The sequence below is a fragment of the Pezoporus wallicus genome, unplaced genomic scaffold (genome assembly GCF_028554395.1).
Source record: "Pezoporus wallicus isolate ANWC-B61680 ecotype Strahan unplaced genomic scaffold, APGP_CSIRO_Pwel_v1 contig_5524, whole genome shotgun sequence".
Classification (NCBI taxonomy): Eukaryota; Metazoa; Chordata; class Aves; order Psittaciformes; family Psittacidae; genus Pezoporus; species Pezoporus wallicus.
The window spans coordinates 1,641,951-1,658,992 of NW_026636622.1; the positions used below are offsets into that span (position 1 = coordinate 1,641,951).

At 39.5% G+C, this 17,042-nt stretch overlaps 1 protein-coding gene across 6 annotated transcripts in view; it reads right to left on the bottom strand.

Annotated features, from left to right (window-relative positions):
• MAPK8 (mitogen-activated protein kinase 8) overlaps nt 1-17,042 on the bottom strand; it is a 53,016-nt gene that overhangs the window by 21,673 nt on the left and 14,301 nt on the right. For 2 of the 6 annotated variants that reach the window (XM_057401055.1, XM_057401061.1), the window contains exons 1-2: nt 13,379-13,402; nt 345-511 (exon numbers count right to left, since the gene is read on the bottom strand). In XM_057401055.1, coding sequence (XP_057257038.1) covers nt 345-466 — 122 coding nt within the window. In that variant the 5' untranslated portion in view covers nt 467-511; nt 13,379-13,402. Of the gene's footprint in view, nt 1-344; nt 512-7,258; nt 7,283-13,378; nt 13,404-17,042 lie in introns of those variants that run through there. The other 4 variants (XM_057401058.1, XM_057401059.1, XM_057401056.1 and 1 more) reach the window with 3 other exon arrangements.

Genomic DNA, 17,042 nt, shown 5'->3' on the forward strand with positions numbered 1-17,042 from the left:
ATTTCACTGTAAACTGTGTGTTTTGGGATTAGGATTAGTTTCTTAATCCATTTTTTTATTTTGCCCCATTAATTTGTGCAGAGCTGCCTGAATGTGCACAGAAGAGTATCAGGAAAGGACATAGGTCAAAAAGCAACACCAACAGCCAAACCAGGAGGAAAAACCAGGAACAAACCAGAAAAACCAGCCAAACCAGGAGGAAAACCAGCCAACACTTACTACTGCCATTTTGCACATAAAAGTTGTTTTCCACACTCCTACTCAGTAACATATAACAGTAAAAGGACTCAGAAAATTCTGCTACAGGAACTTACAAGCACATTTACATTTTAGAGAAACCTTACCATACTATGCCTTGTGCTCCTGATCCTATTGGTTTTAAATTCTGATACCGTTTCAATACAGTGAAAGTAGAATCTCCAATTTCAACACTGTAGAAATTGTTGTCACGCTTGCTTCTGCTCATGATGGCAACTCAGCTAGATCACTTCATCCAAATTTTGCTTCTGGCCTGTAAATAAATAACATTTGAAAAACTAAGATTTTACAACTCTATAAAATCTGACAAAAGGCAAAGTTCTTTATAATGAACAGAAGACACTTTCTCAAGTAAGTTGCATATGCAAATGTAGGTTCTTTTTAATGTCTGTAGGAATGTGGTGGCATGTGTCTGAAGTATTTTATTTTTAGGAATGATCCTAAGATACTATCCTAAAAGGGCAAACATTATAGAATAAGAAAAATAAATGGATCGCATCAAAAATCTTATATGACAACAGACAATTAAATGACACCAAGCTGTGTGGTTCGGTTGATACACTGGAGGGAAGGAATGCCATCCAGAGGGACCTTGACACGCTTGTGAGGTGGGCTGATGCCAGCCTCATGAAGTTTAACCATGCCAAGTGCAAGGTCCTACACCTGGGTCGGAGCAATCCCAGGCACAGCTACAGGTTGGGCAAAGAAGAGATTCAGAGCAGCCCTGCAGAGAAGGACTTGGGGGTGCGGGTTGATGAGAAAATGAACATGGGCCGGCTTCAGTGTGCGCTTGCAGCCCAGAAAGCTAACCGTATCCTGGGCTGCATCAAAAGGAGCGTGACCAGCAGGTCCAAGGAGGTGATCCTGCCCCTCTACTCTGCTCTTGTGAGACCTCACTTGGAGTACTGTGTGCAGTTCAGGTGTCCTCAATATAAAAAGGACATGGAACTGTTGGAACAAGTCCAGAGGAGGGCCAAAAGGATGATCAGGGGACTGGAGCACCTCCCATATGAAGACAGGCTGAGAAAGTTGGGGCTGTTCAGCCTGGAGAAGAGAAGGCTGTGTGGAGACCTCATAGCAGCCTTCCAGTATCTGAAGGGGGGCTATAGGGATGCTGGGGAGGGACTCTTCATTAGGGACCGTAGTGATAGGACAAGGGGTAACAGGGGAAGTCTAGATTGGATATAAGGAGGAAATTCTTTCCTGTTAGGGTGGTGAGGCACTGGAATGGATTGCCCAGGGAGGTTGTGACTGCCCCATCCCTGGCAGTGTTCAAGGCCCCTAACTACTCTATGATTCTAAATGGCAGGAAGTTACAGGTCATCCAGAGAACTCCGAGAGTTCTGCCATCCCTTCACATACACACATGCAGTAAGGGAGCAGGGTGTGGACCAGACACTCCCCAGAACTCCCTTCCAACAAAAGGGACAAAACATTAACAGCACTTCCAGACACTGCAATCATCAAAAAAAAGGCAGGCAACACCTCAATGCACATGTCCACAGGAGAAAACAAAAACCTGCATGGTGGCTTTTACTGTATCATTTCCTGTTTCTTTGATGATAACTGTGCACTGACAATCTTCTCTTTACATGGGTTTTGGGTGTAGCTGCAACAGATGTCTATTAGTACAAATTCCTGTTTACTATAACACTGTGACTCTTTCTCAACACTTTCTTCACAGATGTAATCACACAAAAATTTGGAATAAAGATGCTCAACAAACGCAAATGACAAAAAAAAAAACAACTGAATTAGAAAAGGCACAATTTGTTATGGAAGGTGTGCCATCAGCCAAACAAATTTTTGAAAATCAGGAAACAAAGAAGGCAGACAACATTTCACACAATCCTACATCTGTTCATTGTCAGCTGAGAAAACAAACTATTGAGTTTACCCACTGAAACTGTATTAAGATGTGACATTGAACAATGCCAGATTAAACGGAACAGCTTAGTAGGCAGAGCATCAAGATAATGAGAATTTTATATTCCACTTTGGATAAATCCTCAGAAACAAATACAGGAAAGACAGCTTCCCCCCATCCAAGGTTTTCAGGTGAATATTGATACCTTCCCATTTAAAGGTCAATATTTCGAGTAGCCAAATCTAAGCATTTTATTGAACTTTTTAACTTTTTTCAATTTGGTGAACTTCATAAACAGAGCAAATATAGTTTAAGAAAAGGATCTTGAGAGACAGTATTCTCTTAGAAACAGATTTTACATGTAGACCACACATGGTCTTTTTATCAAGCAAATTTTATCACCTTAAAGCTTTGTCATCTGCTGCACCATATTACAAAATGTGCTTGCTATTATGTACTGGAAAACCTGTATTTGCTAACTATTTTATAACTCAAACCAGTATCTGGGCATATTCCAGCATATGTGTGTAATCTTTCTATAATAAAGATTTCACTCCTTTCTGAAGCTATGAGCTTTGCAGTCACCTAGGTACTGCCTATAGCCTACAATCTTTGCTCCAAAGACAAATTAAAAAAAGCCCTAACCCAACACATCTGTACACTAAGTCTAATCATCATAATTGAAAAGCCCTACCTCTACTATTTCAGTAGATATGCTGATCCTAAAGAAAAAAAAAAAAACAAAACCAACAAGTCTGTGGCACGGTTTATTATACAAATTATTTCTTTCACTTTAACCAGTGACTGACTGTATCATAGAGAGAAGATACACTCTGAAGGTGTCTCCAGCCAGGGATGCTGGGGAATCTGCCCACTGGTCAGAGAGAAAGCACAAAGGGTAGTTTCGCCTATTCATGAGGACTGGTTATTATTTGGCTAATAGACAGCTCTAATCAGGACTACAACATGCATGATGTACCAGCCCATCATTCCCACTCATTCTAGGCTGAGTCTCCCCCTCTTCATCAATCTTCAGTTTTGCCACTTCCACTCCCTGCTGTGCATGAGGAACAGAAAGCTCACCTCTCTCAAAGAGCTGTGTCCTCACCTGCCCTTCAATACCCATGGAGAAAAGCAGGCCTACCTAAGGAAGATATGTCTAATTAGGCTTCGTCAAGCCCCACAGTATGAGATGTCTTTGGTCCCCAAGCTTGAAATCATTTAGAGGCAAAGTTTTTCATTGCACTGCCTAAATAGAGAAAGGAAGCATCTACAATACCTACTTCGACAATCAAAAAATACTCACATTCAAAAATTCAAATATTTTAAATCTACCTAAGTAGCTATGAAATATATATATATATAAACTATTCCAACACAAATTCCTAAACTTAATATTGTAGATACACTGTACCACAATTCAGGGCATTTTAAGAGTTACACTTAGAAAATAAAATAAAAAAAAAAAACCACAACATGAATCTGCTAGACTTTCCAGTCTAGAACTGGTTGCCCAGAGAAGCTGTGGCTGCCCTGTCCCTGGAAGTGTTCAAAGCCGGGTTGGACGGGGCTTGGAGCAAGCCGGTATAGTGGAGGTGTCTCTGCCCATGGCAGGGGAGCTGGAACTGGATGGTCTTTAAGGTCCCTTCCAACCCAAACAATTCTGTGATACTATCTTAATTCAACACAAGTTACAAACTTGTGCTGTCAATGGTTTAATTATTATGGGTTACTTAAAAAAAGAATGAGCTAAATGATTGAGGGACATGATTCAGGGTCAGATGTAATTAAATTTGCTTCTACCCCGCTGTAAAATTCACCAACTGAACCTAAAGCTAAAACCAAACAACCCCCAAAACAAACAAATCCAAACAAAACCTCTGATTAGCAAATAAATAAAGAAAACGGAAAAAAACAATAACATTCTATACAAGAATTATCAGATGATGGTCTGAAAGACTTTGCTTACTACTGGACCTTTTAAAATGTTGTTAAAAGTATGCTATGCATTGCTTGAGTAACACTGAAGAGCCTACAGTGCACTACATCTTTCCACTGACAGTTAAAAATCTCAACCTTCTAGTTGCCAGTGTATCTATTTACAAAATAAATCACAAGAAACTTTCAGTGAATGCTTCCCCTTAAATTTCTTAAGTAATTATTCCTTTTAACAGATGTTCTTATAAAGCTGTGGGTATTTTGTAAGAGAACTGATCTTACCTGGACCATGCCTCAAACATCCCACTGCTACCCTGACCCATACATCACTAGCCTTGCAGGACTGCAAAGACTGAAAGCTTCTCAGACCACTACTTGGCAATATTTCCAAGTCTTAGGAAATAAATAAAGAGCAGGACTGGGGAGATGGTTTTTGCAGTGCAAAGATTGCTTCTGCAGGAACAGTTTACAGGAGGTAGTAAGTAAAAACAAACAGCCCTGCTCTGACATACTCCAAAACCAAACTACTTCTGTACTTTCAGTAAGGCACTATTTCAGGGAAGGGACTTCTTTCTGAAAAAGAAGTTTAAAGAACTTCTGAGAAACTTCAAGTCAAGGTGCAATGCGCAAGTAAAAGTCAAAACACAGGAGGAAAACTCAGATACAACTGGGCATTTTTGCACTTTAATATACATTTCCACACAGAAGCTCTAGAACACCACTCCAAATTTAATGTTTTATATTTACGTACCAAACACTTTCCCCTTGCCTCCAACCCTCCTGCATTTCATCTGGCCATTACAGATTCCTCAGCCTGACATCCATCTCCTCTACACCCCTTGCTTCAAAGTCTCTTACAGCTTCTACACAGTTTTTTCCATCAACCATGGAAAGTGTAAACCTCTCATTTTATAAGCAAGTTTACTTTCACTCAATTCTTTGCTCCCACTCAGCTCAGAATCTATTGCGCTCCCTGTCTCTTCACCTCTCACAAAAATATACTCAGAAGCGCCTGGGATTGCCCAGTTCTGTAAATATACCTCCCAGAACAAAGTCAAAGACTTCATTATTTCCTTATCTGCTAATTTACTGGTGACTAGTCTTATGAAGTCTAGCTTCAAAGATCCACAACACCAAAAGTCTCAGTCTTTAAATATTAAACTAAGTCTAAATTCAGAAACTGTCAAGACTTTCAAGGTTCTTACACAATCCATGCCTGCAATGTCTTTCATTAAAACATGATTAAGCTGTATCAGATAAACTCACCTGCCCAAAATTTGACATTTAGCTCCAATTTCTAGCAATTCTGCAGAAGCACATATGGGAAGAAAGGCAGGATGCAGATTCCATATTTCTATTATTAATGAGGAAACTAATAATACATTTGTCCCATTAAATGTCAACTTGCCAGAACACTGTCAACCATCAGCAGGGGAAGAATCCCACAGAACACTTCAATTTCCTCTTCCATATCAATTACTGTGCTTTTCCTTGAAAACAGCTTGCCTAAGCAAATTTCAATACAGCCTGCAACTACTCAAGGTAAGGATACTCTAAAACTGAATCCTAAAATAGCATGGTAAGGTTTGGCACGTTAGCTTATTAATCATTTAGATTGCCACAAGTACTATTTACCTGAAGCAACACAACAAAATGCTGTCAATGGAAATAACACTATATCCATACAGTGAAAGTTCTCTAGGGCTCCTACAAGGCTGTGTGCGAGTTTTAGTCTGATTCCACTAAAAGCAACCAAGAACTCAACAGTCCTGCAGGAGACTTAAGATGGTCAAGAATTTCTAATCATCAATTCTTTTATACAGCATCATAAAGTTTAAGCTCTAAAAGCAACAACATGGATGCACTGAGCTTGTAGCTCCTTGAAAAAACAAGTAGCATGTACCTATGAAAGTAAGTGTTACGGCTAACCTTAACTAGTATAGCAAAAACTGTTTTATTGACACCCCATTCTACTCCTTCACAAGTGAGTAATACTGACAATGAAGACTGTCTAAATTTCTTCACCCAGGTTTAAAATAAGCATATTTAAAAAGTGAGTTTAGAATAAAAGAAACCATGTATATAGCAATGTTTATACACCAATATGCAAACTTCTACCATTTACTTATGCTCAAAAAAAGGCATATACCTTAGTATTTTTCAACAAGCCCGTTTGATATAAACTTGCTGACCTCAAGGTACCTGGAAGATAATGCTGTATACTAATATCAAACTTTGTCTCGAATACTGAAAATATTCAACTTACTAAAAAAGATATAGAACAATCTATGGACAATATATGTTAAAATATTTTTCCAGTACAGCCTAAATATAATTGAGAAATGGGATTTGGGATGGATATATGGGGTGGGAAAGAGAAGCTAATACTTTGGTCACACAGCTTTCACTTTAAAAAAATCCTACTGCAGGTGCATTTAAAACCTTAGAAACGGCCAGATGGATTTAAGTCTTAGGTAAAACAAAAATTTGCAATGCAAAATATTATAAACAATAGCAATGCATTTTGTAAGCTTGCCTTTGCAGAGTGTGTAAACTCATTGCTTTAGAAGGCAGAGAGATGACATGATGCTCATTCCAGATCCCTTTTTATTTAATGCTTTTTATGACTATGATCTATACCACTGGACGGTGCTATAAAGGGGCCTCCAAAGTAACAGAGCTTCAACTCGGCACCTTCCCAAACTGTAAATAAACTTAACGTGTTTGAACTAGAGCTGGCACTCCTGTGGCTCAGTAGAGGTTTATGGTTATGCAGAGCCTGTGGTGCAGACAGAGTTATCAGACCTGCACCCACTATGTCATTATGGCTGGACTTAGGCAAACACATTTTGCTTTTAAGATCAATCCAGGCTCATCTGCACCAGCACTCTGAGAAGTTTATCTGAAACAATTACAACAATTTGCCCAGCTGACACAGGCCCTAAGTGTTGTATGCCTGAGTTACCCACAGCAAGTTTATGTTTCCACAATTAGAATTTAACTGGAAAACCACACGCTTTCAGCTAGACATCCGAGTTATTCACCTTCAGAACAATACTACCATCAAATAATATCTTCTTGGCTATCACACCTGCTAGCCTTCACATTAGATACAAAGTCTGTGCTTTTTAAATCAAAGATCACTTTAAAAACAACACATAATTATGCATAATGTTTCTTCTCTCACACATTGACCTGAACGCATGCATTCTAGGCATACGGAGGAGCAGAAATGGAACAGGTTTTGTGGAAGAAAGGATCTCTCAGTTTACATAAGAGCACAAAACATTTTATGACCTCTTCTGCACTTTTCCCTCACTAGAGACAGTAACGATAGGAAAGCTTCAAAGGTTGCACTGCAAACTGAAAAAAAAAAAAAATGCTTACATTTGAGAAACACCTCTTCAGACAAAGAAATGGAACCCAAGAGATAATTTTCCCACGAGGGACATGGAAACAAAATTGACTAGAATGGTGCCAACTTAAAGGATGGAGAAACATATGCTCTGTACAGCTAGGTCTCTAAGACTGCTCTGTAATTGCTGGCTTATACCTTTACTAGACAATATAAAACAAAAATCCAGGATTCATCCCATGCCATATCACACAATACCTTACCCTAAGTATTCTTTTATGTAAGAAATTAAATGTATTCAGTTTGCTCCTACTGCAGTGAAGAAGTACAGCCAACAAGACATTTTCATATCCTAATACCTTGAAATGTAATACAGTATAAGAAATGAGAAAAAACGTAAGAGGCAACAACCACCATTAGCTAGAAGTTTTGTGTGGAACCCGACTTGATTCTCATGCTCATGGTTTCTAAGGCAATCCTTTCCTAAGAGCAAATATAAATGTGCTTAGTCTTAGAAGAAAATTAGGATGCTGAGACAGCAAACAGCCTTTGGGGCAAGATGTGTCTTATGTGAAAACAAATACCAACTAAGACAGCGATCTACCTACACATGCTGAAAACTGAGGGCTCCTGGGCAGAGCTGTTTTACAACTAAAGATTATTGCAGTAGTTGCTCAGAAGTAGGGTGACAAAAGATGAAGATCATGACAGTTAAAGACATGAAGAAATGGAAAAGGCAATTTTAAAATAATTACCTACATGAACAAATTAATTATTAATATAATCAACATTATAATGACATAAGGCACATATCAATGATGATTCAATAACTCATTTTAGAAAAGGGTCTAACACTAGCAAAATAAATATTCTGTAGGAATCTATGGTTGACCTAGAGAAAGCCAACAGTATTTCAAGTATATGCTAGATTGCTACTGAAAGCAAACAAATGAATTCCGTATGTAAAGCTCTAGCATTAATGAATTTCATACAATTTCTTTGTGAAAACACAGTTGGCACATAGCTGATTTATATGCATCATGTATTTCTGAATGCTTGTCTAGTTCTCAGCTGTCACATTTAAAGGCTTCTAGACATCTGTTAAACTGGTATTGCAAACAAAGCCCAGTTTTCAGATATTAAATAAAACAAATGCTTCAAAGGCTCAAATTTAGTAAATGGAAAAACAAAATCATTCTTTTTCTTAAAAGTAACTTCATAAGTCATTCAATTATTCACAAAAGTAATCACAGTTTTAATAATGTTTTCCTTTCCCATACTGCACTTAAAACTGAAAGTTATGTTTCACACTACTTCCAGCTCTGTTAAATGTTGATGCAGATAAGGAATTCAGAAAAAGGCGTTAACATTAGCTGGGTGAACACTGAAGCAAAGTATTACCAGACCATTATAAATGCTAAAGCTGTCTGAAACGCCTGAAGCTTATTCTAAAACTCTCATTGTTTTAGAAATACTCTCATTGTTGACTATAGGATTAATTAACATTTTACACAGCTTTCAAATTACACCTTCACAAGTCAGGTGGTTTTAAGTTGAACAACTTAACACATGATTGCCTAAACTACTCCTAACAATGGCACATGTTTAATGAGGTCTCTAGCTTGTGAGTAATTGATGCGGAAGTGCTTCGCACATCATCTAATGTAGGTCTGCATTACCGGAGTCTTCCCTTTGGCTTAAACTACTCACAGGAGGAGGGGCACAGCACAACATCTTAACTCTACAGCTTCATCTAAGGAGCTATTTTCTGCAAGCAACTATTAAACAGAACCACAAATATCCTGGAGTGATTCTTATATACCACAAGTCTGAAGTGCAGTGCAGGTACATTTCTTAAAATAACAGAAAGAACACTTCAATGTATCTTTTGGCCACCAGAAAGTCAAACACTAAAGAGGAAATTCAGAAAAGGTGACAGGTTTGATACAGGAAAATAAATATAGTTTTAAAGCAAAAAACTTGTAAGTATGCAGCAGCAAAATGAAACTTAAGAGGACATACTACCATCTGTTTATACAAAAAAAATATCTCAGTGGTTTGGCAAATGTCATTGCCAGATTGATCTGTTGGGAAGGCTTAGAGCCCTCTCTGTTAAACCAACTCTATTCTAGGTACCTCTTACAGGAAAGCTCTACGCAGTCTTAAATTAAAAATGAATGAAATCCATTAATACTAATGCAATCTTTCCAGTGATTTAACGTTGCAGTTTACAAGTTCATATATTGGCTCTAACCACATGACCCAGACAGATGACAGGTTGACTTTTTCTGGATATAGTTACCTTCATGTATTTCTGTCACCTCACCTGAATATCAAGACAGTAACTGTAATCTGAGGAATCTACCAAGAAGGGGAAGACATTCAGGGAAATAAACCAACCCCTTAACTCATAGAATCAATACTTAGGGTTGGAAAGGACCTTAAGATCATCTAGTTCCAACCCCCCTGCCACAGGCAGGAACACCTCACACTAAACCATCTCATCCAAGGCTTCGTCCAAACCTGGCCCTGAACACCACCAGGGATGGAGCATTCACAACCTCCCTGGGCAACCTACTCCAGTGCCTCACCACCCTCACAGGAAAGAATTTCCTCCTTATATCCAATCTAAACTTCCCCTGTTTAAATTTTAACCTGTTACCCCTCGTCCTATCACTACAGTCCCTAATGAAGAGTCCCTCCCCAGCATTCTTATAGCCCCCTTCAGATACTGGAAGGCTGCTAGGAGGTCTCCAAGCAGCCTTCTCTTCTCCAGGCTGAACAGCCCCAACTTTCTCAGCCTGTCTTCATACGGGAGGTGCTCCAGTCCCCTGATCATCCTCGTGGCCCTTCTCTGGACTTGTTCCAACAGTTCCATGTCCTTTTTATGTTGAGGACACCAGAACTGCACACAATACTCCAAGTGAGGTCTCACAAGAGCAGAGCAGAGGGGCAGGATCACCTCCTTGGACCTGCTGGTCACGCTCCTTTTGATGCAGCCCAGGATACGGTTGACTTTCTGGGCTGTGAGCACACACTGAAGCCAGCTCATGTTCATTTTCTCATTGCCCAGCACTCCCAAGTCCTTCTCTGCAGGGCTGCTCTGAATCTCTTCTCTGCCCAACCTGTAGCTGTGCCTGGGATTGCTCCGACCCAGCTGTAGGACCTTGCACTTGTCATGGTTAAACTTCATGAGGTTGGCATCAGCCCACCTCACAAGCATGTCAAGGTCCCTCTGGATGGCATTCCTTCCCTCCAGTGTATCAACCGAACCACACAGCTTGGTGTCATTGGCAAACTTGCTGAGGGCGCACTCAATCCCACTGTCCATGTCACCGACAAAGATGTTGAAAAACACTGGCCCCAACACCGATCCCTGAGGGACACCACTCATTACTGGTCTCCAGTTGGACATTGAGCCATTGACCACAACTCTTTGCGTGTGGCCATCCAGCCAGTTCTTTATCCACCGTGTGGTCCATCCATCAAATTGATGTCTCTCCAATTTAGAGAGAAGGATGTTGTGTGGGACAGTGTTGAACGCTTTTTGCACAAGCCCAGGTAGATGACATCAACTGTTCTACCCCTGTCCATCAGTTCCGTAGCCCCATCATAGAAGGCCACCAAATTGGTCAGGCAGGACTTCCCCTTAGTGAAGCCATGCTGGCTGTCACCAAGCACTTCATTGTTTTTTCATGTGCCTTAGCATGCCTTGCAGGAGAATCTGCTCCAAGATTTTGAAAGGCACAGAGGTGAGACTGACTGGTCTGTAATTCCCTGGGTCATCCATTTTCCCCTTCTTGAAAATGGGGGTTATATTTCCCTTTTTCCAGTCGTCAGGAACTTCACTTCAAATATAATGGGCAGTGGCTTAGCAGCTTCATTCACCAGCTGCCTTTTCTTGGCCAATACTCACATTACTACTGTTCTATAAAAAAATTACCTAATTGAATGAAACACAATGAACTGAACCTAATTCCACATTCAAAAAATCACTTGGAGCCCCAGTCAGTATTAAGGAGCTGTTTACCATTCAAACAGCAGCTTTACGCACCTCACAACCCCCTACTGAATTCCAATTCAAACCTGCACAGTGACCCCTCTCCCATCTATAGAAAAATAAAATACAGACATTTGTAAAATTAAAAGGAACACTGTCTCTCCTCTTAAACACAAAATCTGTGTGTAGGACAGTTGGTAGCACAGGAGGGTCTAAGCAAAGGAGGAAGTATGTCTCCCCTGTGACAATGAAAATTAACAAATCACATTGCTTGGAAAAGAGTATTTACATAAAACTGGCTTTGTAAGTGACTCATAAAATATCTAAAATTCAACTTCTTTTTCCAGATTCTTAACCTCATAAATAAAAAGTCTGTACTTATTTATCAGTGGTCAATAAAAATGCCCTTAGTAAAATACAAAATTCTGCTAAATTCAATACTTCATATTGTATCCAAAAGAGCATTCTAAGAAGCTGTATTACTTTTTGAAAGAGGCACTCACAAGAAGAAAGTCTAATAATCTGATTCTGATCTCCACAACTGATCTGTTTCCCCAAATCCCAGTTGTTTGCAACAGACAAGTAATCCTACCACCTCACAGAGAGACCTTTCTTAAAACCATCATATACAGATGTCTAAAAGAACTATGAAGTACCCCAAGAATCATGAGGTGCTTTGAGTCTTCACCCAGATTAGCAGTGACTGGAAGTAGGAACTCAAATGGAGAAAACTAAGCATTTTTAAGACTGAACATGCTGAAGTACATGCAGCCACTTTAGTGTTGACAGAATCTTTTGCAGGTGAGGTACTCTCAGACGCTCTAAACCAGGCTGCCTTCTTGCAACACATACATCTCTCCAGTCTTTGGACTGCCTCTGCTCTCTAGACCCATACTTCTCTCCACAGACGTAGCAGTATACACTATCCATTCCTTACTTCCTTTTCTGCCTCAAAAATCCTTGCATCCCCTACTCCAACAAAGCCAGTTCTGGGGCCAACCTCCTCCATTTCCAGCCTCCAGCAGAGGTGCTCCTGTGCTTCCTCATAGCAGAAGCAGTTCCTTCAATCCTCACAAAGTCCAGACCTTGCACTTCACACCTAGGCAAGAAACTGCATCTCCCCTATAGTTTTCTAGAAGTGCTGAAGCAGCCTGGACTACCCTGTGAAAAGGAATCTTTCTAACTGCCAATTATGACTATGGATTATGGAAGAAAAAATGTTTTAAAAACCAGAAACAAAGTAAAGCTTTTCCAGATCCTGAATCAAGGCAGAAATACAACTTTAAGATTTACTAAGGATAACATGAAGACAAGAAGAAAAAACACCAAAACCAAAAACACAACAACAAAGAGAAGCTTGAATTAGTAGAGGAAGAGTTGGGCTTTCTTTTCCCCACCTGTAAAACACAGTGAGGAAAAGACAAGAAACCAGAATCCAAGAGCACTGAGGATGAACTAATCTTCTAGGGAGACACCAGGGCTACCTGCAGAGCTGCTGACAAATGCATCAACTTCTCAATAATTCAGAGTTCTTCAGCAGACAGCCAGGCACAGCCCTCTATATTTTCTCCTTGCAAATATGGGTGAACTTTTTATCTTTAACATTTATCTTAATGAAGAATTTGGGAGCAGGAAAGGAGAGAACTTCTTCATAGAAACAGAAAGAGCTTTTTTTTAAATTTTTTTTATTACTTTTAGTGAGCTTCCTGCAATTTAAATCTTTCCCAGCCTAATATTTACACATTTTATGACTGTAACAGCCAAGCCAGCCATTGCATTACCCACTGAATAAAAATAATTCCAGTGTGTTATGGAAGGGGGCAGATTGCACCCATAAAATTTCACAGCTACTGAAAGTCAGGTCCCAGCTTAGGGACAGACTAGCAGTTACTAAAAGTAGTATGTATATACATAAATAAGGATAGCAAATTCAGGTTTAATTTTTTCATCTTAAACTGACCTGCTCCTTCTTCAGGTCATTTCAATTAGCACATGACTCCCGTGGAGGGGCCGTGACATCAGCCGCAGCACAGGGGCAGAGCGCAGGTAAACAGCCTGACCTACAAGCACCAGTAGCACTTGCTTGGGAGCTTCTTTGTTTGCTTTGGAGGGAGAGAAATGAGAGGACAGTTACTACTGGCAGTCAGTCAAGGATTTCTCCAGGGAAGAGGAACATACATTTTTCCCAAGCAGAGCCCTTCAGTAGCAGCTGCTGACAAACACAGCCCCTTGAGTTTTGCCTTTTCATGCTGCTCCTCTCTCAAACAAGGTGATTTCACCAAGGCTGAGAACACGTTCTGCAGTGCCACTGAAGCTGTAACACCCTAAGGATTATATTTGCAGGGTTAGTCATACAGCCAGGAACTTGAAGCTGGCATGTTCCCTACCACTGCTTCTGTCAGACTACTCTGGTCAATACCGTAGCCTCTCAGCCAAAAGCAGAAAAGCTACTCTTCTACTGCCATTCTTGGAACCTCACCCCAAATGTTTCACAAGACACAGTAAGACGTTAATAATAAAACCAGGGATGAGCTCAAACAGCTAATTTTCAACACTACATTTTATGCCTGAATTCCCTGCATCAAATCATGTTAAAATACTAGGCAGCCAGAAATAGCAATCAGTCACAGGTTGCTATCATCAGTGCCAAAATATTAACAGCTGAACCTGAAATGGGTAAACCTGAAGTTCAAGAAAGTAAGCAGCGCTCAGCGATTGTTGTATTAAGCAACTGGAACTTGAGCTTTTCCACTTCCAAGTTTCAAGTAACTTCAAAAGGTCAGGTTAATGTCAGAAGTAACTAGCAATTCAGAGGTTGTTTAACAGTAAAGAAAGACCTATGATTGGCAGCAACAAAATGAAGACTGCAACTAGCAGAATACTGAGATACTGGCATTTATCTAGAAATAGGTAGCGTAAAACCACATGCAAATGCATAGAAAGCCACAAACCCAGTTCCTGTTGTTAAGCACTGCTCCAGCTGAACCATTTCCTAGAACTGCTCAGCCAGCTGGCACGGACAGAGCCACCAAAGCTCCAACAGCGCTTTCACACACTGCTCCCTGTGGAGCACAGGCCAGGCCAGCACGGACACTTCACATCACATTTTCCTCAGAAGCTAGCAGCATGCATTTATTCAAACCCAGTATCAAACAGCAATATTGTCTAAAGTGGTTTAAGAAAACACTACTCCTCAACGCAGGTCAGCAGCTCCAATGTCAAATGCTGAACCTACATTCACAACTTCAGAGTACCCTCTATATAAAACTCAATATTTAACTGCTATGTGTGTTTCTAAACACAATTCTTGTACTGTGAAACATCTCATACAAAAGATCCAAAATAAGACAATTGATATAATTTCTGCTGCTTCTAAAACATTTGTTTTGTTTAATATCAAACAAAATGCAGCTGAGAACTGAATCTTTACTGCCAAACACACCACCTTGCACAATCAGGAAAATTAAGAACAAAGTAACAAATGCACACACACAGTAATTTACTCACAAATGACATCAGTTTTGCAGTGATTCTCTTTTGAAAAGAGACAGTATTTGCTTTTTATCAATAAAGCTCTTATTGAGAGGATTTCACTTAATCTACCTTCCTACTCTTGCACCTCAGTTTCTCTAAACTCTAAAATATTGTCACATAATGCCACTCTGTACGCTACAGCAATTACACTACAAAAAAAAAAAAATACTAGCATATAGTAGTCATCCATGAGTTAAGGTATTGCTTGTTAACGGTACAGAGACAATAACAGATTGTCACAAAGAACAGGAAAAGAACCACACTGAACTGCACATTTCTGTTTATCTTCTGCACACTCATAATACCTACACCAGTCCAGTAACTGGCCTCACCTCTGGCACTTTCAGTGCTACTCAGTTTTATCTCCCCCTTTACGACAATCACTAAAGCAGCTGGTCACAGGAGAAAATTATCCACAGCCTGTTGGCTTAGGCTCTGCCTGGCAATTAAGTAAAACACACATCACAGACACCAGCAGCTCTAGCTTTGTAATATGGCAAGCTGAAGTAAAACAAGATTAAGATTCAGAAAACAGAAGAATGTGAAAATAAGTCAAAATATGATCTAAAAATGGTCTAAAAATCAGACTTCCAGTAACCTGAAGACAAGGAAAGAAAGAAGCATAAGCGAATGCATTCTATCAGCTCCATGAAAAGATGTGAACATTTGTGCTTGGTTATCTACCATTCAGCCATCTCCCTCTCCTCAAAGGAAGCAGGAAAGTCTGATGGTTTGTGGCAAAGGAGATGAAACCTGCCACTTCTTCATCATCTGTGAATATTAACTTCGTGCTATCCAGATTCCCTGGTTTCTGGAATATATATTTTTAAAAGGTACATATTCTGAACATGAAGTGACCTGTAGAGAAAGACACCAACATAAGTTTTTGAAACATCCTAACAACTGTCCTGAGACTTACAAAGTTTAAGATTTACCCAAACTTTATCTGAGTTAATTTTGGTGATAGTCAAATCAGCCCTGTTTATCCAAATCAACAACAACAGCAGCATTTACAACCTCCCAGCATTTCTCATTGTCAAGTCAGTTCCTCTAACATGACCAGTAAAGACAGCTGCCCTAGAATACCAGCACATCCTCTCTGGAAAGTTATCATCTGTGGCCAACAGCAGTTACTTAACGTACATATCCTCACCAAGTTATAAATCACTTCTGATTTTCTTTCTTACACTGACACTCTGCTACTATATGGCATTCTGTATTATAAGTCTTCCAGGGTTTTGTATTTCATGATAAGGATATACATGACACAGACATCAACACAGAAGGTTGCACAGTGAAATGATGCATTTGTAATGGAAGATACTGCAAATTCCTCTGTTCTTAAACATTATGTTTTTAAGAAGTGATTGATTAGACATTAGCAGAGACTCTTTAAGATAACTATCTTCCTTTGTAAAACCGGTTTGATTCACATGCCAGTAGGATGTAAATGAAGAGACAGATAGGCTGCAACATGCAGTATTAAAGAGCCTGTAAACAGGCATTTCTATTGCTGCAGATTAACTGTGACTTTAAACACACACACAAAAAAAATAATAGGTAGCATTTTTCTAGAAGAAGCACTATCAGAATGAATAGTGCTACATCTACAGACACACACACACACACAAAAAATCCCTCTGCAAACACTGCTGTGTTATATCTCATGGGGAGAATACAGCTTCTTCAGTGTAATGTCACGTGAAGCTCCACTACAGATGGTTCCATGATGAATCCTATTATTGCAATATATGAAGTAACACTTTCCCAACTGTCTCTTGCAGGTCAGTTTTGCTGCAGAAATCATAAAGCAGAATGGCTCTATCAAAAGAAAACGTGTCTAATTCTACATTTTGGCAAAGAAGCTGTTATGACAGCAGATTAAAAGACTATTCTTAGCAAAACTTTTTTTCAGAAATAACAGGATGAGGCAAGGATCTTCCAATTCCTTTATCCTTTTTCACATAAAAGATTACACAAAAGGACAGTAAATGGGGAGAAAATCAAGGCAAACGTTTTTAAAGAAGCTTAAATTATTCAGGTTTATGGCAGAGCATTATTCGTAAACCCTTTTTTTTAAAAAAAAAGAG